Here is a 27042-nt window from a genome sequence, read left to right as displayed (position 1 = left end):
CGTGACAACGTCTAATAAATCGTTGAACGCCGGCTGCACGCAGGGAAAAGTGTCCCGTTACGCACATTGTCCCGTTTGCTGTGTCCCGTTACGCTTATTGTACGCTTGCGCCGCATCTATCTCTGTTCCACTCGATTGGAACAACCATCGATTTGACTTTTTCGAGGCACATTAAACTTCAAACACTCCCATTCGTTTCCTACTTTTCCTATCATCGTCCTATCCTTAACAGAATAACACAGATTGGAAGAAGTTAAATAGCAAACATGTATAAAAGTTATTGTTAAAATAATCTCTTCGTTAAAGTAATAAACATATTTGAATTATTGAGTGCAAATAAAAATAAATTTATCAATAAAATTGTAGATTTCATTTCACTCCTTTTTATTCATACAAAAAAATGATAATTCAATAAAAATGATTAAATTATATTCATAAAAGTATGCAATAATTTCATCAATGTTTTGTTATGACGTTGTCACGTTAAACTGTCGTCCGTAAACCGACTTTACAGACAACCAATTTTTTTTGATTGATTTAATGAATGACTCACTAAAAATTAAGAGTTTGAATACGAAGGCTATATATGAACGGTCAAACCAAAACTGTAAACTACATGATTTCATTCTTTCATTAAACGCTGAGACTGACATAACAAATTGCTTTTTAAGTTAATAAAAAAGGACTTGTTTGTTAGTAAAAACCCTTTACAAACAGTTAAATATGGTTTTCTTATAAACTTATTTAAAATAAAGAGCAAAAGCACGAAATATTAGAAGCGAAATAATTAGTAATACTATCTTCTTAAAAACGACGTACACAACTCCAGGTGTTAACAAACCACTTAAGATTACTCGAAAGTGCCCGATTATTTAATGCATTTAAGAGTAATTGCACTTGCATATAAAAGATTCATTTCATGATTTTGTCTTTATTTATTTTTCAGACAGAATAAAAAAGGCTAGAACGTGTGTTTTCACGAAAATTTTAAAAGGTGTATTATAATAATAATATAGAATGTGCAGCGATACTAAATTTGTAATAGTATAATTTAAACCTACAAGGTAACAAATACAAGTTTCATAGAGACGTGTTACCGAAACGAAAACTACACGCCCGTTTGGTGCCTGGTGAGTAGAGGCGAAGAGGAGTGTGATGTGCGAGCCAGTGTCGACCTTAACAACCCCCCCCCCCCCCCCGCTTTTAGAGCTCGTGCTCCCAGCTATTGCCATTATTTTAATAATTTACATTTCATATGCTTTACGTATTACTTATAATTTACATTGAATAAAAAATATATGAAGGATTAATTTTTGAAGTGAAGCTTCTTTATAGCTTTTTATCTCCAGTATTTTAAATGCATATAACTCAAACTAAGATATTTGGGTCAGTTGTTCATATTAGTATGTAATAAGCAATAAATTGTTAATTTTCCACATCGCTTCACGAAAATATTACATCAATCTCTGCAGCTTAAGTTTCAATTATATACACCTAAGCTCTACAACTTTTGTATTTATTCATGGCTTACATTAAAAGTTTGATGTTTGTTAGCTGGTATCACATGAAAAAATTAATATTGCGGCTGTCTCGTTTGGAATCACCCTCCTTGTTTGCCGTTAATTTTCTCTCAAGAATAGCCATAGTAAAAAGTAATAAATTGTTTTCTCTTTCATACTTCACAAGAGAAATAATATACTACACTAAATTCGTCGAACAAGTGTAAAAGAAAAAAAAATTGGTTGTCTGTAAAGTCGGTTTACGGACGATAGTTTAACTTGACAACGTCATAACAAAACATTGAAGAAATGATTGCGTACTTTTATGAATAAAATTGAATTATTTTTATTGAATTATCACTATTTTGTATGGATACAAAGAAGGACTGAAATGAAATCTACAATTTAATTGATAAATTTACTTTTATTTGCGCTCATTAATTCAAATATGTTTATTACTTTAACGAAAAGATTATTTTAACTATAACTTTTATACATGTTTGCTATTTAACTTTTTCCAACCTGTGTTATTCTGTTAAGGATAGGACGATGGTAGGAAAAGTAGGAAACGAATGGGAGTGTTTGAAGTTTAATGTGCCTCGAAAAAGTCAAATCGATGGTTGTTCCAATCGAGTGGAAGAGAGATAGATGCGGCGCAAGCGTACAATGAGCGTAACGGGACAAAGCGTAACGGGACACTGAGTAATCCTTTATCATGCGTGCAGCCGGCGTTCATCAATTTATTAGACGTTGTCACGTCAAAAAATAGATTCTTATATACGCTATGATATGTAGCTGTTCAAGATAAGGTGGCTTTCTATGACCGTTGCTTCAACAAACACTCAGGCTTTCACAGAATCTGAAACGTAATAAACCAGACATGCTGCACCAGATTGGCTAATTTATATCAATGATATATTTTTTTCTGACATAAAAAAAAATATCCAGCTGTAAAGATTTGTGTTTCTGCAGTTCCAGTAAAAACAAAATGTACACCTTACATTTACTTATTCTTTTGAGGCGAAGTTTAGACGTGCCGCGAAACCTTTTTCTTCCACTTAATGTTTTACTAAGTACGTGAAAACGATAGTAAAACAAAACGTACAAAACTAATTTAAAAATAAATGAAAACAATAACCAAGAAAATAAACAAAAACTCAAAAATGCAATACAAGTTAAATAAAAAAAAATACTCCCAAGTTTTTTAAATAGAAAAAATTAAAGCTTATAAGATATCTCAATTGATTTAACTTAGCCTAGAATATATATATAAAAACTACATAAAAATTGTAAGAATATGATGTTCCTACAGACGAGAATAATCAAGATAAAAACTGTTATAAATATAACTAATAAATTAAATAAAGAGGATATAATATGCAACTCGGATGATTTATCTTTCGCTCGATGCATCTGGAATTTAAACACCTTCCCCCTGAGATGTTGGGACGAATAAATTTTTCTCTGTGGCAAACCTTCCCAAGTTTATACTGCTAGGTTGAGAGATTTGAATGCACGCGTTCGCACAGTGATTCACTTTGATTTCTCTTTCCGGACCACCGATTCTTTCCGAGTTTTTAACCTGCAATCCCGCACCCCGCGGAAATAAAAGAAACTCGCTCGATTCGTAACTTCCTCGCAGAAGTTTCGCATAGCCGTGGAGAGTGCAAAGGCCGAGAAAAGGAAGGGTGAAAAAAGAAACGCTATCCTCCAACACGCCAGAAAACTAAACTCAGCATGCACAAGCGAAGAATTCGACAAGGGGATGAAAAAAAAAAAGAGGTCGAAGAGGTGAGGTGAAACAAAAAAAAAATAAAATAAAGACCTGGAGGAAATGAAATGTTAACTCCGGTTGGCGACGGGGTAGGCAAATCTCTCAATGAGAGAGAGAGAGAGAGAGAGAGAGAGAGAGAGAGTTTGTCTTTCATATGCTCGCGGAGTGATCTGTCAACAGGGCGGATCGAGGGTCTACTTTCCCCCGCGGGATACGAAGGCAGAACTTTATTTATTTTTCTCCACCCCCCTCCCCCCCACCCGCCCAAAGCGTGGTAAGGTGTACGCACAGCGGGCGCAGAGAAAGTTCCTGCCGCAATTCAGCTGCGGTGGGAGGAGAAAAAAAAATTGAAAAGTTTTGTCCCCCCCCCCCCCCCCCAACCCCCAATAAAAAAATAAATTGAAAGAATTTCTGTAGGGTTTCGTTGGCTGTAGTACATTCGCAATGTTCAGAATAGTTTCAATAAAAAATTTTTTGAGGAAAGGGATAGGGCCGGGAATATTGCTGCATCTGCATATGATCATACATGTTCACTCATGCATCGCTCATAATTAGCCAGCAAAAAAACAAAACAATAAACGTAGTTATACAACATGGTTTGAAATATGGTGTTAATACTAACTAAATTAGTTTGATTTCGTTTCGTATTGAATAGAGTAAGAATTCACGTCAAAATAACATTTATAATATTTACCGCTCTTATAAAAGTTTAAGTGATAAAAAATAAACATTAGCATATAATAAATATAAAAAAATATTGCAAATTGAATATTATTTGTCTGTATTTCGTTTAGATACAGGTGATGTACAAACTATTACGGCCTACGCATTTATGTTTGTAGCGAAATCTTCGTAAATATTTGTTTACCTGGTTTCATCTTTGTGGGATTAATATTTCATCCTCCATTAAAAAAAAATTCACACATAGTGACCATGCTTCTTTATAAATGGATTGTAAATAAACAAAAAAAATATTAGCACCTGTTTCGGAGGACTTCTAAAGAATACCCATGCTGCACTATTTTTAATGCAACACACATCACTGCTCACGTAAGCCTGTAATCCTGCACTAAAGGTAACTGGATTTAATGAGGTTTAATTATTTCGCCGCTTCCACTCCCCATTAATAAAATTATACTCTGATTAATTATCTCGCCCAGAAGTTTTATTGAACTAATCGCATGGTAATAATTCTCATATATTCATTTTAAACTGGATAAACCCACTTTTTACAGTCGTATAATTGGTTTCAATTCGTAAGGACTTTTTTTTTTTGTTAAAACAACATGGAAAAAGCAATACATATTTACGTAGAGATTTGTCTTTAAGATAATACTATATAGCAATATGAGCTATTTATAAACCTAAATTCTCCAAAGAATGACTTATGACAATAAAAAAGCTTAAAATAATTTATACGATTGTTTGGAAAGTCATATAAAACTCACAAAACTGATGGAATTTAAGTGTAGATTTTATATATATATATATATATATATATATATATATATATATATATATATATATATAAAGATGGTGATAGATCTAATAACACCGAAATGCAAGTTATTACAACATACATATAGCAAAGAAATGACACTAAAATATAAAATTATTCTGAATTTAAAATTACTTTAGCTGAAATAACGAGAAAAATAATATTTTAATATATTTTATCCAATGCGTGTCATTTATTAGTACAAAATTTAGACCAATATAAAAACAATTATATTACAATCCTTAATCTTGAATTTCTTATAAACTCATATTTTCATTACAGTATGTATATTTTATATACTCAAATGTGCTTGCCGAAATATTTTAATTGTTTCGGGTGATTGTGTCCTAGAGATTCGTATTATAAGTTATCTTATTTAAAAAAATAATAATTGTGAGTGGTATTTATAGAGGTACATAGATAAAGAGATACAAATATGGAGAGATTAGAGAGTTAAAGAGATAGAAAACTATAGAGGTTGAGAGGGATAGAGTTATAAATATATAGAGATAGAGACAGATTCTTTGTATATCTGTACCAACTTTAAACAAATTACAAAAAAATGGTGTTTTACTTTTCTTTATTTTCCATTTAACCAGACTGAGCCACAGCTACAAGTGGCTGGGTACAGCTAGTACATATAATTAATTATATACATTTAATGTATATATATACATACAGGATGATTTGTAAAGGGTTATACAAACTGATCGAGAGTATTGGTGGACCAGTTTAAAAAATACATATTGAGCAAATGGTTACTAGGGGTTCATATTTTTTGTTATATTTTTTTTAAGTGTTTTCCTAAATTTGAACTCTTGACCCTTATAGCCTTTTTGTCGCGCGTTTGGATTTAATGATTGTATTTACGTTTGGTCCGTGGTGCATCCCTCGACTATTCCAGGCAGTGTTAGATGCAAAGAACAATTAAAGAATTAGTTCTGAACTCATTAAGTCAGAAAAATTGAAAGAATTAAGAAAAAAACCTTAACTTTAACTAATTAAAAAACTAATCACGATATATAGGTTTAAATGCTTTTGAAAAATGACCTAGTTATTGTTTACTACAACGGTGTACTAAATTGGTATAAAGTTCTATCAGCTTGTATAAAATAAAAAGGAACGAAGTGTGTGAAAATGGGGTAAAAATAAAAAAAAATATATATATATTTTTTAAATTGGTTTTTCAAAAGGTTACAAATTTGAATTGTATTTGCGCCATTATTTCTAATACCACAACAGCTTTAATAGTACCTATTTGTGACTTTTAAAAATAAATCATTATTATTCTGATTGTTTACGCTTAATTTTTCCTTTGCGTCTAATTTTTTACACAAATTGATAGAGTTTTATACCTATTTAGTATATCGTTTTAATAAACAATAACTAAGGAAAATTTTAAAAGAATTTTAACATCTTGAACGCAATTAGTTCTTTTTTTAATTTAGTTAAAGATGACTATTTGCCTTTTTGTTTCCATTTTAAAGAATTTATGAATTCATAATTAATTCTTTACCTGTTCTTTGTACCTAATACTGCCTTGCATATACAAGGTATGCTTAAGAGACTATCAATAAATCAAAATATCAAATATAAAGGACGCGACGAAAAAGCTGTAGTGGTTAATATGTAAAACTTCAAAAAATAAGAAAAATATTACAAGAAAAAAATTTGGACCCGTAGCACCATTTTGCGTAATATCTAATTTTCTAAATGGGTCCACCAACACGCCCTGTTTAGTTTGTCCAACCATTTTGTTTTTACGCGCATTATATTAGCTTCACCGGTATGTTTGTTTGTATGTTTGTAACCGACTCCTTTGCACTCGATTTTGACCCACTTTAAACGGACAGATTTAATCTAAACTTCGTACACTTATCGAGGACCGGTGACAATAAACTAATTTAATAAGTTTATATCATTATCCTGATTAGGATCAACTGGATTAAATAATTTCCTCACCCAGCCTCTGTGTGAGAGCAAGTGAGACAACCGTGCAGTCGGCGCATGCGTACCGTCTACCTACTTTCCAGCTCGAGCACTTGGGGTATTAGTGTTATTACAATATACACTCGGCAATTGGTTTGTTGGCCGAGCGGATTAAGGCGTGGGTCTTCGATGAGTTCAATCTACGGATTCACCGGTCGTGGGTTCTAATCCTGTCCACGGCTGAAAACAATATTTTTTTTGTTTTCTTTTCAACAAATTTTGAGATTTGTGCCGTAAATCCAACTGTAATTCGTCTGTGACTTCGCCAATCCTTCTATTCAAACTAAAAAGTGAAAAATAAATATAGTTTAAAACAACTAATAAACACGCTTTTAAAGCACATCGAACTAAATAGTGAAAAATAATTTTTAAAATAAGCTTAAAACAATAATGAATGAAAAATACTAGTATTATTGTGAAAAAATCGTGGGGCGCTTTGTTCCATATTTATCGTACATTGAGCGCCCGATGGTAGAGCAGCCGACATGTCTTTGGAAGGCTCTGGATTCGAATCCCAGTCCGGGATATCCGAATTTTTCTCACATATTCTATACACTCACATTGAGAAGGTCCTTTCCTCATCCTTTCTCAATCCTTATCCTTCCCAAAATTCCTATTACGTAAATGTGGAACGCTTCACTGACTATCAATACAGCTGTACACATTAATAATTTGGAAAATAATTACAGATACTTATAGTTATCACGGAATTAATAGTAGATTAGAACAAATAACAGTTTAAAAAAATTAAAAAAACACGCTTTTATAAATAAATCAAACTAAAAAGTAGAAAATAAATAATAGTTAAAAAACTAAAAAACACGCTTTTATAGAAAATCCTACTAAAAATATAAAATAAATATTAATTAATTTGAATTAAAAATAGTGTAAAATAAAAAAAAATTATGTTATTAAAAAAGCGTGGGGTGCTTTTTAAGATATTATCAAAATGATAATCCTTCTTATCATATCTGTCAATAAAATAATTATAACTACTGACACCATGCACCCCACGCTGTTTTTCAAATAACATACATTTCTTTTTATTTTACACTATTTTTAATTCAAATTTATTAACATTTATTTTCTAATTTTTAGTTGGATTTTCTATAAAAGCGTGTTTTATAGTTTGTTTTAACTATTATTTATTTTAGTTACAAATACATTTGTACAATCATATGGCGGATAATGAAAGCGAGTACACTTACCTGCTTCTCAAGAGCAGACTGTAATGTCGTGGAGGAGTGTCGCAGCAGATGTTTGACTGAAGTCAGATTGGCCAACCTTATGGTCGCATGGTATCGAGCTCTGTCTGGAAACGGAACAAAATACATGCGTTATTTTGTCATCATGTTGGATACCAGCTAGAATTTTTTTTTTTTTCAAAATTAAGTAACACATGAAAACCACATTCTTCTCCCTTTTATCATTACATTTCAATTTAAAACTCTGTTGCAAATAGAATCTTTTGATATATAAATAGGGTGATTCTGAATCCTACCGATTATTATAGTTTCGGTAGCCACCTCCCAGTGTGATAAATGTTATTGCTGATTGGCGGCCTATCTGCCGTGCTGCGATTGGGCGTCAAGGAGGAGGCAGGGCGGAGCAAGGTCGCGCGGGTGGGAGACACCATCCGCCCCTCAGAGCTCGGAGAGTTGGCTGCTCGGACAAGTGGTCACTCGGACAAGTGGTCATTCGGAGAAGTAGAAATTCGGACAAATGATATACACCCAATATATTCGGCTGGGGATTCAAAGAACGAAGATAAGTTGGATATATATATATATGTATATATACGAATTATGGTGCTTCCCAAGACTGGTATATATATATATATATATATATATCTTAGAAGTTTCTGCTTAACAATTTTTATATAGAAAGTATTAATGTAGTTATTTATATAAGATGAAACTTATTAAAGTGCATGGATAAAGTTTAGTTGAGTAAATGATATAACCACTGCATAATTGTATCTGTGTGGTTAAATTATTTCATTGAAATAAATTGAGGGTTAATGTTTACCATTAATTTATGAAACGTGAAAATTTAATATTTTTTTTAATAGGGTATTATTATTTATGTTCTTTAAATGATTCGTGCAATGGGGAATTTTGTTTTAAAACAATGTTTTGGACATACGGCATTTCAGTTTTATCCTGTTTGTCATGGAAAAAATAAATGAATGCAAAATAAGAACTAAAAAATAAAACATAAACCCACAGAGAACAAGGCTAAATTAGCTGATGTCTAACATCAGCGATGAAACGTAACAGGTATTATGGGCAACACAATGACGACAGCACAGACGAACACATTATAACTTTAAATATTAGACAGCACAATAATTCAGCTGAAGGAATTTAGTTACGAAAAGTTAACAACACAGATGAACACAGTTGTCTGATAACGACTAGACAGTATCAACTAGAACAGTAAATGCAGACATACAGCAAACCTGGAAAACGCAGCAAAATATTAGAACAAAAACGATTAAAATAAAAAAGATATAATGGAAAAACACAACGACGAAATCTACTGTGTTCTTCTGTGCTGTCATCGTGTTGCCCATAATATCTGTTTATTTCCATTTATGGGTCCACATGTTTGACATAATCTGAGTTAGGCTTGTTCTTTGTGAATTTAGCTTGTTCTTTGTGAATTTATGTTTCCATTTATTTTCTTATTTTGAATTTTGAATTTTTTACCTGACATACTGTGCGAAACTGCGATAGCGTTTTTAAAAAACTGTATTAAATTTTATCATAATTTATTATCAATTAAATATATATTTTTTCTTCAAAATTTCTTTATAGGCGAGTATCTCGATTGTCCCTGATTTGCAGCAGTTCTCGCATACTGGATGTTGAGCATGCTGCATACCTGCCAGGCGTTTTTTCCTCGTTCTAATATTGTTAATAACATTCCTAGAAAACGGCGGGTATGAAGGGTAAAAACATGAGAGGAATCTTAATTTTCTTTTTTAATCAAACATAACCCCCGGGCTCTAAGCGTTTCTTTTTCAATATCGTACCCATTTTTTGTTCATCACAAAAAAGGCTTGGAGGGCACTTTACATAGTCTACAAGTCGTACGTATGGTTTTAACTTACGTTTTATTATGAATCTGCAGCTGAATAACGTCGTTGAACATAAAATAAATAATTATGTTTTTTTTTCTTTCAAAACAAAGTTATTCTTTTCTTAATTATTGTAGACCATCAAACGATATAATTGAAAAAAAATTCTAACATGCTATTATTTTTCAGGTGACATATTAAACCAGAAAACCTTTCGATCTTAATTTTTGACCTATAAATATAAACCATGGATAAAACTAAAGTTTATAAAATTGAAGTTAAAGTAAGTTGTATTAGTAAGCTACTTTATATCTCGTTTATAATTTCGGTGTTGGATGAAAGTTTCGCTTCTTTAATTTACCCTGTGATGCAGTGCCTGTATACTAATTACGAGAAAAAGTTAATTAAATACAAACTGTACCGTATCTGTACAGTGAATTTCCCACACAAACAGCATATATATAATAAACCTCCATCACGTGTTTAGGAACGATAAGAAGACAATTAATTTTGGTGTAGTGTGTTAAGGGGTTGGAATAATTATTTACATCGTAGTCAACGAGGTGAACTGATTTAAGTTTTACGGGGTTGCACTGTCTGTGAAAAAGACGTTGTTTACTTGTTTATTGTCGAGTGGGATGCGGACGACAAGAGGAGGCGGGGAAGAGTGATTATCACTGATTCGCTTTCACGTCTCCCGGGGAGCGTGTAAAATCAAAAACGATTACCCCCTCCAACTGCCTGTGGCTCTTGTTAATCAAAACGAAAGAAAAGCGAAGGGTGTTGTAAAGAAGACGATTACTCTATGAAGCATCAAACATATTTATTCTTCACGGACGTCAACCCAATAGCGACCAGAAGACAGCGCCGCCAAATTGTATGGTTAATACGTAGAGACCGGAAAAATTCGCGAATTAATTTCGCGACAAGCTAAAATACAAATAGTTATACCTCAGTGCTGCCTCTGCCATTGGCTCACAACTCACCTGGATGACTCTGGGCCAGTGAGAAACACCCGACCAAAGCTGTATCGAATCACAGGCTGCTACGTTGGGACGTCTCACAAGACAGCAGCCAATGAGTGGGTGGCATTTCACCGAGTGTACTTAGAACTACGGAGTTCATCCTGGAGGTCATTGGACCCGCGAATTTTTCCGGTACCTATTAATAAGTATGTGCTGAGGGAAGTACAAATCGCATCGTCAGAGCAATAGTAATTTATGCCTAACAAGTTACCACTGTATCGATCCGAAACTTCTCATTTTCATGACGTATTCACGTTGAAAAAATACTTGCAGCCGTGTTCCGACACAGCCTACCTTTTATACAAGTTCTTTTTAGTACGGGCACAGAGAAAAAGGTTTGTTTGAATCAAGCAAATATTTGTTCGTATGTGGCGAAACAAATATTTACTTGCTGTAACCAAATAATTTTGTTAGCTTAACCAACCTCGGTAAGTAATAAAAACGATTTGTTACACCTAACCAACTATATATTTGAGTTGACAAAATATTTTTTTTTGGGTCAACAGAATCTTTCCTACTACAAAATATTTGTTTGAATTAACAAAATATATTTATTTCGCCGTATACAAACAAATATTTTGTTGAGGCAAACAAACCTTTCTCTCAGTGTGCACCCGCATGTGTAGTAGGCATACTTTCTAAAAATCATCATTAAACAAACTGTACGACAGCAAATTTTTTACCTCTTTCAAAAATGTTCCGTCGCTAAGAGACTAGTGGGCCAAGATGCTCACCCAGTCATGCGCCTGGCGGCGTGTACTCGCGATCGAGGTCCTGTGTTCAAGTCTCTGCTAGAGCAGGAGCACCCAGCAACCCCTTCCACGTACAGCGCAAGGCAGTGTTAAGAGAATAAACTGCGGTAATTGAATGGTAAGTGCGATAATCACGAACTCACACCCCAATCCATTTCCGATCCCCCCCCCCCCAATTTTTTTTTTTTAACAAACCCCAACCATTTCCTTTCAGTTGAAACACTGGTGTTGACGTCAGCAGCAACTACAAAAACATTTTCAGCAGTTTTATTAAACAAAGGCGGATCACGAAACAAACACATAATCTTTTGGTTAAACAGGCTATTTAAAAATATAGGTATATATATTAGCTACTGATTTCACTGTTTCGGAATAACTCATTTATTTAGCAAACCTGTGTTATGAAAAATGATTTAATACTATCTGTTTTTTTTCCTCGTGAGTCAGAACTCTACTTCAGTTTAATACACACGTAATATTCAATAATTATGATACTAATTAATAAATAAACGAGTCAATTGTAAGAATTACAATTCTGACATTTGTTATCTTCAAGACCGCAAGCAGATCGGCCCTAAAAATAATTTACGTTTACAACATCAATGTAGAGTTTTGCATTTTTTCCCCTTTTAATTCTGGTCGTTTGTTCAGCGGATTCCCATTTTGAGTTCATCTATAAGAACGCATCAATATCGCAAAATTGTCTCAGAAGCATAAAAGAAGATAAGATAACAATATAGTACATTTTCCTTCGCATCTAGTACTTTTTTCCTGCCAAGGTTGGTACGCATTTTTTTTGCAGACCACGGTTGCAGTGATGCGAACGTAAGGCAATGCCTACTGGTGAGGAACCGTTCTTGTCCGACATAACAACATTTGCTGCCATTGCGTGTGGATTTAACAAAGCGGCAGCATGTTCTGGTGGTGTTGGGCATTGGAACTAAGTGGTGCTGTCAAAAAATAGAAACACAAAACTTAGTATAACTAAAGACAGAATTTTCTACGTTATGCCTGTTTTAAGTTGCGTGGTTCTTACTTGGAAAGTACTTATGTGGTTTAGCGCTGTGTTTATAAGTTACGTGTTTCTAAGTCATTAAAGTTCTTAGTTGTATGTTTCTAAGTAGTGACAATTACCATGTAATATTTTATAAGTTACGACGTTTCTAAGTCGTGTGGTTCGGAGTTGTGTGTTTCTAAGTGGCGTGTTGCCTAGTCATGGCTGCTTTTTGTGTGTTTCTAAATTGTGATGGTTCTAAGTTATCATTTACCAAGTTTCTAAATTTTTTCAGTCCGTTGTTATGGGTTTATAAGTTATGAAAGTTCTAGTTGTGTTATTTTAAGTTCGATAGTTATGGGTTATGATTTTTATTTTTAGGTTACGACGTTTCTAAGTTGCATGTATCGACTTTTCGTGTTTCTAAGCTGTGTGTGAATTCCGGGAACCAAGGCACTAAAGCCGCGGGCTCTAGTTTGCAACCCAGGAAATCCCCTACCTTGAATGCCTGGCTCACGAAGAGAATCCCTAGACCATTCGATACGCGAAACAAGACAGGCCGCGTCCAATCTACTTCGAATGATGAAGGAATTCAATTATTTCCTCGCATTTACGACTTAAAGCTGAGATCCTTAGTTTCCCCATAGAAGCAAAAAAAATAAATGAAAAAAGCTATCGAAGAACACACGTACTTTCCCATATTCTCAAAAGATAGCACAAGTTTTTCAGTTAAAAAAAACTACATTTTACTCTTAAAAAAAATTGGTTGTCAAAACATTGATGAAATGATTGCATACTTTTATGAATAAAATTGAATCATTTTTATTTTAATAATAAAAGAATAAATACTTGAAATTATACTAGTAATCAGATTTTTAAAATGCAAGAATAATTAACCTTTATTGCCGAAATTGTTGTAATAAGCAATGAAAACCATATTAACTTTTCACTTTACTTTATAAACAGTCGACGAAACAGTTCACGTGTAGATGTAAGTTGTGTGCTGCCGCTGTCTTTATTCTCCTCGGACGCATAGGCCAATCGAGTGGAAGAGAGATAGATGCGGCGCAAGCGTACAATAAGCGTAACGGGACACAGTGTAAAGGAACAATGTGCGTAGCGGGACACTTTTTCGTGTGTGCAGCCGTCGTTCATCGATTTATTAGACGTTGTCACGTCAAAAAAATGAACGCGTTGGCGCCACGGTGCGGCGTTTAGAAATGAAACGTCTCAGGTAGAGGGGCAGGGAATGAGAAAGAGTACACAAACATCTGGAACACGTGCACGCGTGTACAAGTGTACAGGCGAGTATACAGTACAGTGTGTGTAAGTATCCGAGAGTGGAATGAATGAGAGCGCGCAAATACACAAGTGTGCGCAGATGCTGCCATCTGTGTCTTCGACAAGTAATTTCATAGTTTGCGGGGAAAAAATGGTTGTCTGTAAAGTCGGTTTACGGACGATAGTTTAACGTGACGTCATAACAAAACATTGATGAAATGATTGCATAATTTTATGAATAAAATTGAATCGTTTTTATTTTAATAATAAAATAATAAATACTTGAAATTATACTAATAATCAGATTTTTAAAATGAAAGAATAATTAACCTTTTTTTCCGAAATTGTTGTTGTAATAAGCAATGAAAACCACATTAACTTTTCGTTTAAATATAATTATGAACAAGTCTTCATATAAATAAAGTGTTTTAAAATATCTAACATAACCTATTATTACTGTACTCGCAGAAAAATGCTACTTTTTTTTATAATAAAAGAATAAATACTTGAAATTATACTAGTAATTAGATTAATTTTCTTACGTACATTTTACGTAGAAATTATTTCATATTACACTTATATAAACAAAGTTTTAAGTTTTCACTTCTGTCGGTGCGGCGCAAGCGTACAATGAGCGTAACGGGACACAGCGTAACGGAACAATGTGTGTAACGGGACACAGCGTAACGGAACAATGTGCGTAACGGGACACTTTTTCGTGCGTGCTGCCGGCGTTCATCGATTTATTAGACGTTGTCACGTCAAAAAAGAATAAAGGAGTATGGAATTTAAAAAAAATGCAAATTTGATAGAAAAACATTAATTTTCCCGCTACCTTAATTTTTGTAATCACCTGTAGTTAAAATGTTTATAGTTCATACTTCATATTCTGTAAGTCGAATCAGCTTAGCTTTGTTTACTTTATCCTCGTAATCGAGTACCAGTGGTTTGAGAATAAGTTATACAATATGTCCAGATTATTGGTGTGGATGAATTTAATGCTTGGCAAGGCAGCAAGGCAAGCAAATAAATAATTAAGTAACGTATAGTGGAAAATTTACAGTTGCTAACAGTTAACGCATATATATTAGTTTCAAACGCTCCGTGGGCGCAGATGTTTGGAGAAGAAAAAAAACAGCAGTCTGTTGTAGATTGCGTTGGACGGTTTTGTTTTAGAGACTGGCATAATGTCGAATGTCAGTGAGCACGGTGACGCGAAAAAAAAAACCTTCAATAATTATCATGAAATAATGCTGATAATGGCCACCTCTGAATACACATAAATAAAATTAATTTAATTATGAAACCTGATGTAAACCTTCGAGAGATCCATAAATGTCTCATAAAAACTAAAATTTCCACACCAAATATTCAACCCTTAGGTATTAAATTGCATTAAATATAGTTTTCATAACATTTAAATTTATGAAATTAAGAGACATTCTTCCCTCTAAACGTTTTTTTACAAAAATGTACATATATATATTTTTAAACCTATGTTATCTTAATAATAATTTTTATTAACATTGTACAGCTAATATAATTTAATTTTTGACCAGGAGGGGTACTGTATGTTGGCATAAACTTAAAGTTAGCACATTACACAACAATTAACTTAACTGTTATAATTTTTCTTTAAAAAAAAAAACACAGGAAACACTCTTACTCTTATTCTAATTAATCAGACAGCGATGGAACGGCAGAATTTTCATTAGCAGAGCTGCTATATGTGCACAAAGAGACGAGAGGAATTGTAAAACGAGGGGGGGGGGGGAAATTGTGTGTTTACAATGCGCGCTTTCACGACAGACGTGTACCGAACAGGAAAAAAAACTTCCTACGTCTTAACCAATGACTGCACGAAGAGTGATGCATTGCTAAAGCTGTGCTCGTTATCATCCGTCTCATTCGTCCATAAAAAAAACGTGACCTGTGCGACCAATCAGATGGCCCGGAAATTTCCACACCCGTCCGTCCGTCAAAACCTTACCAAGCTTCGACTTTCAACGGACGGACGGATGAAATAACCTCCAAAATGTAAGCAAGATACCTTTTGCCGGCGACCTCTACTGTCTCACAAGGTTTTTTTAAGTATATTTATTTGTTTAGCTGCTTCCATTAAATGTTATTAGCATACGTTTGAACATATATTTTAACAACTGAAAATATTTTAATAAATATCAGAGTGAAAAAAAAATTGAATTAATTATTTTGTGCTCGACTATCATGATCGTCGATAATATACCTACCTAGTATACAAGATGAATTTTCACCAGTATTTAAGATTTTTGGTCTGTTTGCAACATTAAAGTAAAAAAATAATGGAAGGAACACAATATGGTTTTAGCTATTTCGTAAGTAAAAAAATTGGTTGTCTGTAAAGTCGGTTTACGGACGATAGTTTAACGTGACAACGTCGTAACAAAATATTGATGAAATGATTGTATACTTTTATGAATAAAATTGAATAATTTTTATTGAATTATCACTATTTTGTATGGATACAAAGAAGGAGTGAAATGAAATCTACAATTTAATTGATAAATTTACTTTTATTTGCACTCATTAATTCAAATATGTTTATTACTTTAACGAACAGATTATTTTAACTAAAACTTTTATACATGTTTGCTATTTAACCACTTCCAATCTGTGTTATTCTGTTAAGGATAGGACGATGATAGGAAAAGTAGGAAACGAATGGGAGTGTTTCAAGTTTAATGTGCCCCGAAAAAGTCAAATCGATGGTTGTTCCAATCGAGTGGAAGAGAGATAGATGCGGCGCAAGCGTTCAATGAGCGTAACGGGACAATGTGCGTAACGGGACAATTTTTCGTGCGTGCAGCCGGCGTTCATCGATTTATTAGACGTTGTCACGTCAAAAGTATTTGACGGACGTGTGGATGATTGTGGATAGCTCACCCTTTTGACGGACGGACGCTACGGATCATTGTCAGTTCAGCTTAACTCTAAAAGTCTGAGCCCGCCTGGTTGCCTCCTCCCTGCTGAACGCCACGACTGCACGTTCTCTCAGCCAGTGAAGTAGTGCCTGGATGCGCGCGAAATTAAAATTTGCGCTCTACTCTTTGCGTCCGTAAGTTTGCTGGGTTGCATTTTCAGCCATGTGCTCCTCAATTTTTTTCTTTTGCACTCCCTGCCACACATTAAATTTATTCCCAAACATTTCTGAACAGCTTGTACGTCTTCTTCTCACGAAAACTTATACTCGTTACGTGGGTAAAATAAAGAAGGCGAAAACTGACTGATTAAGTCTACGGACTGAAGCATTAAGAACGACTAGAGATATAAAAAAAAAACCTGTGAACCACGAAAAGTATGTCGAACTATTAAAAAACCAAGAAGACATAATAAAGCGGGAAAGGTTGGCCTCAAACTTATGTGCAGATCGTAGGATTATTCAGAAAGAGACATTAAGAGAAAGGATAAGAATAATTCATGGTGAGGGAATTTTATTTTACTCCGTAGGTACACGCTCGTTACGTTGGCACTACGCGGTGGTTTGTGGGTTCCTCTGACAGATAAAAACCGGAAAATACACCCGTCCTCACTCCATATCGCACGGAAGTTACAAGCACTAACTCCGTACAAAAGCAACGTCCATAACGTAGAACAAGACCTACAGTAAAACTCGTTGGCTGTGGTTGAAATTAACAACTTTGCCGGATGACAGGGTTCATTACTGCTTTGGTATCGTTTTCCCGATCATAAAGATTCCGTAACGATTATTTCCTTAAAACGTGCGGTTTCTGTGTTCGGTACGACCTCTTTTTATCTGCAGAATTAAATTGAGAAACTTTTATGGTGTAGTGAAATTCTTAATACAAACCGTACAAGGAATGAACTTGAACTGCTAACAATATATTTAGACTTAAAAAAAGACCTGATTTGATTGGATGAGAAGAACAGTCGGCTTTTTCCATAACTTCTTGATTTCCTACTCCAAGTTAATGTTACGAAACTAAGTTATCCTAAATTTCGATTACCTATTTCATAATATGATTTTAATTCTGGCTTTTTTTGCAAAAAAAAAATATTGTTTAAGAAAATTAAATTCTTTGTTTTTTTTTTCTAAGGCGGTTCTTTCTGGCGAAATCAAAACTAAAGGGAGATATAAAAACACAGGTTCACTATTAAACATAATTTCATTACTTTACGTAGGTGTATCTCATATTTGCGCATTTCAATAATTTTTTTAACCTTCTATGGATTTACTGAGAAAATTTATGTACTCATAAAAAGTGATAAGTTTACAAGTTAGCAATTTAAAAATATTAAAAAACAATTTTTATGTTTAAAAACCTTTTTTTTGTGGAACACAAAATTTTATAAGGCCAAAATACACAATAAAATGCAATACATGAACATAGTTTGTTCTACATTTATATCTATGATGACAGTTAATTACATTTTATTAATACATTGCAAAAATAAAAAAATTAATATATGAGCAAGATTTTCAGTAGGCCTACTCACAAGTTATATGCAAACAATTAACCTCGATAACGACTAAATTCATGTTGCAGATAAACTTATAACACAAAAATCGGGCAAGAAATTTAATGTAGAAATATTAAAAATAATGCCGAGCGCGGCAAATAAAGTGACAAATAAAATATTCGCTTCTCAAAAACGAACATTTCTGGATGCGAATCACACAAATACCTTCTGCGTCCGCCGAGAGAATACGCTGCCTGAATTGTAAACGCCGCTTACCAAAATCAACGCAGACAGCAGCAAGGGACGAGCGAAATTGTTATTTTCCGATACCAGTTATGGAGGTTATGGTTCCGATTGAATAACTCGTTATTCAGATGGTTAACGTTATCAGTAGTTGGGCACGAAGTCCTGTTTCAATTTATCACTATTCTAATTGCGAAGAGCGACTAAAACATCATTACAGCCATCAAAATTATGGCGTGATTATAACACTGGCATTGTCATTTTCCTTTTTTTTTTCTCATTCAAAATAAAAGAATGTTTGGACGCGGTTGCAGATGTGATTATATAAAATTTGATCCAACCATCTTACTTATTAGCATAATTACGAATAAATTTCTACTGACTGAATGTACGACACATTTGATATGATTTAGCTCATATTACGCTTAGTTGTGTCGTGCAGACGCTATAGTCTATTATTAAAATAATGCCCATCTGGTTAAAATTCACTAAATAGTAAAACTTTAGTGTTTTCGCAAACGTTAGAAGTTATAAGTCTATGGCATTACTCAAATATTAACCTGGAACATTTTAAAAACACATATTTTAACACTAAGCAGACCTATATGTTTGTTTGCATATTGTTTTTGCTTAAAAGACTGAAATTAGTCTGTAAATACTTCCAAAAAACAAACTTTAACCTTATTGAGTTGATTCAAAATTATTATGATATTATTATACCTACTATTATTAAAAATTTGAAAAAATCCAGTGACAAGTTTTGAACCACTTCTCTTAAGGATACCAAACTTGCTCACTACCGCTGTGTTATTAAGCATACTGAGATCTTAGAAAGAGATTACCTATTTACTATTATAATCATTGCAATGCAAGTTTTATTAGGTACTTTAAAACTTCAGATTACTTTTTACGCTGACTGTTTTAGTTTACCAAATATATCCCAGGGTGTTTTTACTGTCATAAAGTTTCACTGGCACACCAATACGTTCGGTATGTCCCCTAATGTTTACAAACTTGACTTTATAAGGGTTTATGTTTCTACACGGGGGTGCGCCATCTTTGTGTCACATTTCCGTTCATCGATATCCGTTATGTTTTCATGAAATTACTCCTACCGAATGCCGTATACCTAGAGCTAAGATGTTACACTTCAAAAATAAATAAACAATGTTATTTATAAGAAAAAAAATATTACTTATAAGAAAAAATTACTCTGTTTGCGTAGTTTAAAAACAAGCTCACAATCATTTGGTTGCAAACCATTTTGCGTAGTGCGTTTTGCGAGTTTTATAGGCAAGGTCTAAAAATCCTTGCTTTTTAAGGATTTAATTTATTAATAAATAAAAATATGATTTGAAAAAAAACTGACAATATCAAGGTTTTGGGAAAACTGAATTTTTATTTCAATGCTCTCAATTCATACTAGGATTCAAATATAAACTGGCCTTTAAGGTTTCTCAAGACCGTTGTATAAAGCTTATCGAAGTTATAAAACTATTTATAATCTAACAAATGGTTATATTACCGATTTAGTTTAAAACAATGGCAAAAAAATCATAGATGCAAAAATACTTCGGAAAATACATCCTTAAGGATTATGTCTTGTACCCAGTAATTTTTTTTGTATTTACGTTGAAATTAATTAGATATGTAAGCTTTTTGAGTGGCCAAACTTCAATCAAATAAAAAGGTGTATATATAATACTTTCCACATACTTAGCTGGCCAAGTTTAATGTTTAACATTTTTTTGTGCAGTATGGATAAGCAGAGCCGAATGAAAAAAATAAAATAATTTTTTTTAGGCTTAATTTCAATGCTGGTGGCTACTGCGTTGTTTATTTAAAATTATTTCAGACTTTCTTAAAATTTTATTTAGCATTTTAAAATTATAAAATTTATCAGGATTTTAAGAGGCCAGGTAAAATTAAATATTTTTTTTTCTGAAAGAAAATAAACCATATCACATAGTAGTCAGTAAAATTGACTTTAAACATAAGAAGATCTGGTTTTATGTTCCATTTCCTTCTCGTTATACATACTGCACGAAAAAGTTGAAGACGGAACTAATTACGCAAAGAAGTACGCGATATAATTATTTTGTGAGCGTTCAGCCACCTAGAAGCAAGCAAGTTTAACCCTCGTGGAACTGAAATATGTACGGCCCTCAAGAAAGGCGGACGTATTTTTCTTTAACGTGACGTCACACGATGCGGTGCGAAGCGTTATTGCGTTCGCCTTCCTAGAAAAGGGGGGGGGGGGATACTATACGCGGGCTTTCTTTCGGGTTCACGCGGCAAGAAGTTTTCATCGCGGACGTACGGAGCCAAGGGGAAAATGAGGGGGGAAGGGGGGTTAAGGGGTTGGAGGATTTCGGGCACAGCATGTCGAGAACGCCTCAAAATCCTCATACCATCGTTCCTCCTCGTCTCTTCACGAGCCGAGAAAGGATGAAAAAAAAAGGGGGGGGGGGGGTCTTTCCCCGGGTATTATTGGAACGACGCCCCTAGACGCCGCCACAAAGAGAATAACGCAGGCCCGAAAGGGCTTGACGTAAGACCGAAGGAATATTCGGCCTCCGCCGTAAGGCCGCAGATCCCTTTCACCAAAGATCACGGGTTAAGAGACGAACCGCGGAGGAAAGGAAAGAAAAAAAAAATGGCGAGACTTAACGCGTCTCGTTTGATGATCGCCGTCCGAATTTATCACAACGAACCTAAAAGGTCAGCTAAGAATTATTTTCCTCCTCCATGTCGCGTCGTTTATACGCAATATAACAGTCCCTTCCAATGGAACAATTTCCCTTATAACCAAACCATATTCCTGAAATTATGATTTTATTACAGCCAAAGGCTCGTTACTAAAATTTTTTTTTTCCTACTAAAGTATGTTAATGCACTGTCAGATAACACAGTAAATTTTCGGACTTGTTTTAAGGAGAAATTACCTTAAATAAACGAAGAGTTTTTCGTAATTTCAGACAGCTGTATCTTCGTATAAATTTCGGTGCATTTTTGACTACCTAGTTCCATGCTCCGTTATAAAACAGTCAAGATTAAGTAAGAAGGACGTTCTTGCTGTTGACTTAGCAAGGTTTTGTAATGTTTCTTTTTGGGCATACTAAGGTTACTCTTGCGGATTCATGTTCAATGAAATTTCCGTGAACTTATAAAAAGATAACCATAAACAAACGGAGATAATTGATTCATTTGTAACCAGCGTTCCTTGTAAATTTAAGGTGAATATTTTTAAAAGTGTGCTTCCTGACATGTTACACATAACCTGCAATTATCTAAAAAAAAAAAAATCTTAGCTGCAGCAAATTTAAAACTTTCTTACTAGATTCCTTCAATGGTGTGTCAAAGAATCTGCTATTGCATTTTTTTCATTGCATCGTGTTTCTTAACTTATCTCTAATCTTTGAGATCTTTAATTGTAACACTTATATCTTCAAAATTAAATCAGGCAATGCGTCAAACCATTAATAAAAATAAAAATAAAAAGTTGACAGCAAAATTGTTATTACACAAATTGTAACGTAACGAAAGTAAGATATTTTCAAACCAAACCAAAGCGTTCTAGCGGGAGAATGCAGTAGAGAAACACACAGAATTCGAGGCTCAGTGGGGCTCTAAGCTTCAACAACTGAGCTTTGCTGACACAACAACTGCACAGTGCTGGCACGTCCACAAAGTTCAAACCAAACAAATACCTTAAAAATTATATTCACATACATTAATATACCATAGAAAAATTAATGAAAATTCAGATCAAGGCCGACTGGTGCGTAAAGGACGTTCGTTTCATGTTAATTATACACCTGCAATGCGATCAACTAAAAAAAAAAAAAAAATGCAGAGCTTTTTATGAAAGCCCGTTTTGGATGAATGGTAACACGTATGAAAACACGAATTTAACCTTCGTATGAGATAAGGTGAGATCTAAAGTTTCGGTTCCGCGACTAATCATATATAGCAGGGTTTCCCAATCTTTTTCAGTCCGCGGCGCACATACATGTTTACTATTTTGTCTCGGCGCCCTAACCTATTTGGCTCGTCGAAATAGATAGGTACAATGATACTAGTTATGTAGATAAGCACAAAAATTAAAATATCCACATTATGAATCTTAACTGTATATTTATATTTATAAGAATATAACATTAACACAAAAACATTCAAGAGAGACTTAAAAAAACAAAAATAAAATACAATAGCTACCTAGCTAGTCAATGTAATGGGTGAGCTTGGTTATTTCACACATTTTTTCAAAACGTGTAATAAGGTTTGACACTGCTACTCGCATTTCTTGCTCCACATTGATATTTTAGCAATATTTGCTCTTGATTACAGGTACAGCTGAAAATCCAGCTTCGCACAAATAAGATGTTGCAAAAGGAATGAAAATTCTTATAGCTTTTGAAGCTAAAGTGGGATATTAATTTTGAGCCGATATCCAAAACTCCACCAAATCGGAACATGTGAATCTAGTTCTAAGGCTGCTGTCGCAAGAGAGTTCAATGAGACTTTCTTCTTCTTCCGATGTAAATTCTGGTGAAGCTTGTGCATGGAATGGGTTTTGGATCCACGCATATTTATCGACATCGTCTTCGGCAAAGTATTTTGTAAACCATTCAATGAGCTTCTAAAGGTGTTCCGTGAAAAGGGTCATCAGGTCTTGTGAGACAACAAGCTCATTTGATGTCGCATATTCATACAACTGCGGGAAACAATCTTGACCGCGATTTTCATTCATTTTTTGAATACAAAACTGCAGTTTTTTTCTTAAACGCAGCGATCTTCCCCCGTAGTTTCAGAATGTGCATGTTGCCTTGCAAAGACAGATTCAGATTGTTAAGTTTTTCAAATATGTCGCACAAATATGCTAGTTTTAGCAAAAAAATCTGGTTCAGCAAATTAATTGGAGTTTGCATGATGTCTTGTTTCAAAAAAACTGTGAATTTCTTCATGTAATTTGAACACACGAATTAAGACATTTCCACGGGAAAGCCATCGTGAATTGCAGTAATATATCAGTGCCGTATGTTCAGCTCCCATGTCTATGCATAGTTTTTTGAAAAGTCTGGCTTTTAGTGGTCTAGTTTTAATGTAGTTTACAGTGCCAATGACATGTTCTAATACTTGGTTTAATTCAGAACTCATCGGCTTTGACGCAAGCGCTTCTCTATGGATGATGCGATGGGTCCACACAGCATGCGAGGCTTTTTTTTTTACAAATAAGCGCTTGTAATCCTCCGTACCTGCTAGACATTGATCGAGCACCATCTGTACATACAACAATACATTTTTCCCAATTCAAACCATTTTCTGTAATAAACGTGTCAAGAATTTCAAACAAGCCTTTGCTTTTTCGGTAATGTTTTTTTTGCAGAATAAGAGTTCTTCGACAATAATATTGTCAGCCACAAAGCGTACGTAACAAATCAGATGTGCATTATTATTACTGTCAGTAGCCTCTTAAAGTTGCAGACCAAATTCCTTGCCTTTAATTTTTATATTAATTGCCGATTTAGATCCTCAGCTATGTCATGAATTATCCGACTGATAGTGTTGTTAGATAAGGGTACCTTAGAAATTAATTTTCCCGCCGATTTTCCTACCATAATATTCACCATGTCGAGAGCAGCCGGTAGTACAAGCTCTTCTGCAATAATATAAGGATTTTTGCATTTCGCCACCCTGTATGCTACCTTTAAGGATGCTAACAGCGCGTTGTTAGGTACTGAGGCTTGTTGAGTAAACATATTTTGTGTTTTTTTTTTAAATTTCGTCATTTCCTATTTAAAAAATCACGCGATTTTTCAACCATAGCCGGGTGAATGGTTTCGAGATGTCGCTTTAACTTACTTGGAAGCATACTTACGGTTGATAAAATTTTCAAACTGAGCACACACTGTGGTCTTACTTCATTGTTTACTTCTATTGAGGTAAAGCCGCAGTCCAAATAGCTATCATCGTATTTGCGATATTTCCGGTTTTTTTTTTTTACTTCCCACGCCATTGGTAGACGCATTATCAGTGTCCCTTTTACTACCGACTTGTTTATTTAATAAAAATCTAGCCATTTTGACAAAACAAAAGACTTATGACGAAAACAAAACGAAACGGCACAATCAAAACAAAACGGGAGACGACGACGTCATCTCGTATCGCTGCTCGCTTGTAACTAAACAAATGACCATTGTTTATTTTGTACCTGCGAACACTTAAGTTGAGGTTTCGGAGAATGGTACAGAGAATCGCTTCACGGCGCCCTTCTTAACTTTCTACGGCGCACCAGGGCGCCGCGGCGCACACTTTGGGAACCCCTGATATATAGGCTACTTCTGTAATATTTTAGTTACAGCTAACCTTATAACCCAGAGTATTTTTTTTTTTCACGAATGTTTCAAATATTTTCCGTACTTAACTCACGGTTGCTCTATTACCAATGTTTAATTTTTTCCCAGTTTTATGCGGCACCTTAGCATATATTAGGCAGTTGGAAGTGCGTATATTCCTGCCAAAAATGACCCCACCGGTCATAGAAACGTGTAAATAAACTATTTTTTATAAATATTTAAAACACACAAAACATGTATTTTTCCACTAAATATACAGCTACAGACTCCATGTGTGGGTATACCGGGGGGGGGGGGGGGGGGGGTGTTTGAAGCATCCAACGAGCGAAACCGAAAACACATTTAAATTTATTTACAAAAAATAAATATGTATGCAACAACGAAATACTTTTTTTTTCCTAGATAAAATTTAATCTTTCAGACATTTCTGTCGAAATATTAGTTACTGCAATGCCATCTCACAAACTAATGGTATGACTAATATTCGTCGAAAGGTGCAAAAACCGACTTTCGTAGCACAGTTAGATGTGAGCCGGATTTCGGTAGTGAGGGGTTTGAGTCCCGGGTAAGGCATATTGTGTGAATAAATGAAAATGTACACGTCTCTTTGTGTAACATTTTGTGTCTCGATAAAGCACACGATATAGCTTTGGGTACTTTATGAAGAAAGTGTTCATGGATTGATGCAACTATTTTGATATCCGTATTGATCGTGTAGAATAATGAGCAATTTCCTTCGAACAGTTTATAAACATCCGGCTGTAACCAAGTCTAAAAGCATCGGGAAAATGTAATTTATGCCAGATTGCGTAAAACAGTTCAAATTAAACTCAAAACATAAATCACAGAAACAATATATAATTAAAGGTGAGAACACGAAATTAATGCAAGCTGATTTCGTCTCGCAATGCCGTTGATGACACCACAGCATAGTTTCTTTCAGCTGGTAAAACAAATAATGTGGCTTGACAAGTCACAAACAAGTCACCGAATAAATGATTTGTGAAATGATTAATTGTACATAATTCCTTCCAATGTAATAAAGGCTTGTTGGTCATGAAAAAATTACCAAGGAATAAATGTTTGAAAAAATATTAAATTAAAAAATTTAAGTAGTGCAACAGTAGTATTTTGTTCTCAAATTTGGAAGGAGCTGGGTTCCAATCCAGGGCCATGTTATTCTGATTTCAGCTTTCTATAGTTCCCCGAAATATCTTCAGTCAAATATTGGTTGGTTTCTTACTATAGGCTTTGACAGATCCGTTTACTAATATTCCTGATACTCTCATATTGTATTTTCGTATTTGATGACCTCTTTTTGACGAGATGTAACACAAATAAATAAAAAATTAGTGCAAAAAAATTTATTAAAAAGTTCTTAAGTGTCTCGATTTAATTCAGACATTAATCAAAAGATCTTTGATCGAAATTATTCCTTCTGATTTTTTTTTTCGCAGCTGAAAGCTAATGGGAACCAATTATGCTCTGATGTCATCAAGTTTGCTTGAAATTATTTTTGTGTTCACGCATTAGATTAGTTATCATTATGCATTGCCCTTTGATTTCAATTTTGAGCTTACTATAAATAATTTAACGTGATCGGGAATTAATTACAATATCCCCGGTGCTTTTTAGATTTTGTTACTGTCGGATGTTTATAAACCATTAGTAGAAAATAGCTCATTATTCTACACGGATTACTAAAGGTGTCTTAACAGTTGCACCAATCCAAGTACACTGACTTCAACAAGTACCCAAAGTGCCTTCACCGAGACAAAAAAAAATGTAACACGGAGAGACATGTTGGATTCACATTTATTTTCTGGTATCAAGATGAACTCTACAACACTCGCATATAAATATGTTGACGCCTGTCATCCGTTAGGTGCTGAAATTTTTTTTTAACAATTCGGCCTTTTGCATGCAATTGGGGGATTTGAATTTTTGATGGGCTGTATCTTAGCTCTCGCTATACGGCGATCTGTAGGAATGATTTCGTGAATGAAACGGAAATGTGTAACCACGGTTCTGCCATCTGTGGCGGATGGCGCGAACCAAAGGTAACAAAGCCAAAGGGAAACTTTAAAG

At 34.3% G+C, this 27042-nt stretch overlaps 1 protein-coding gene across 1 annotated transcript in view; it reads right to left on the bottom strand.

Annotated features, from left to right (window-relative positions):
- Positions 1–27042, bottom strand: part of LOC134539008 (uncharacterized) — a 308737-nt gene that overhangs the window by 153246 nt on the left and 128449 nt on the right. Inside the window, exon 8 of the mRNA XM_063380672.1 lies at positions 7969–8072. Within this exon, the coding sequence (XP_063236742.1) occupies positions 7969–8072 (104 nt within the window). The remainder of the gene's footprint in view (positions 1–7968; positions 8073–27042) is intronic.

This window comes from Bacillus rossius, chromosome 14 (assembly GCF_032445375.1).
Source record: "Bacillus rossius redtenbacheri isolate Brsri chromosome 14, Brsri_v3, whole genome shotgun sequence".
NCBI classification, from domain to species: domain Eukaryota; kingdom Metazoa; phylum Arthropoda; class Insecta; order Phasmatodea; family Bacillidae; genus Bacillus; species Bacillus rossius.
Note: the sequence above shows the minus strand (reverse complement) of the source record. Positions and strands in the feature narration are given on the sequence as shown.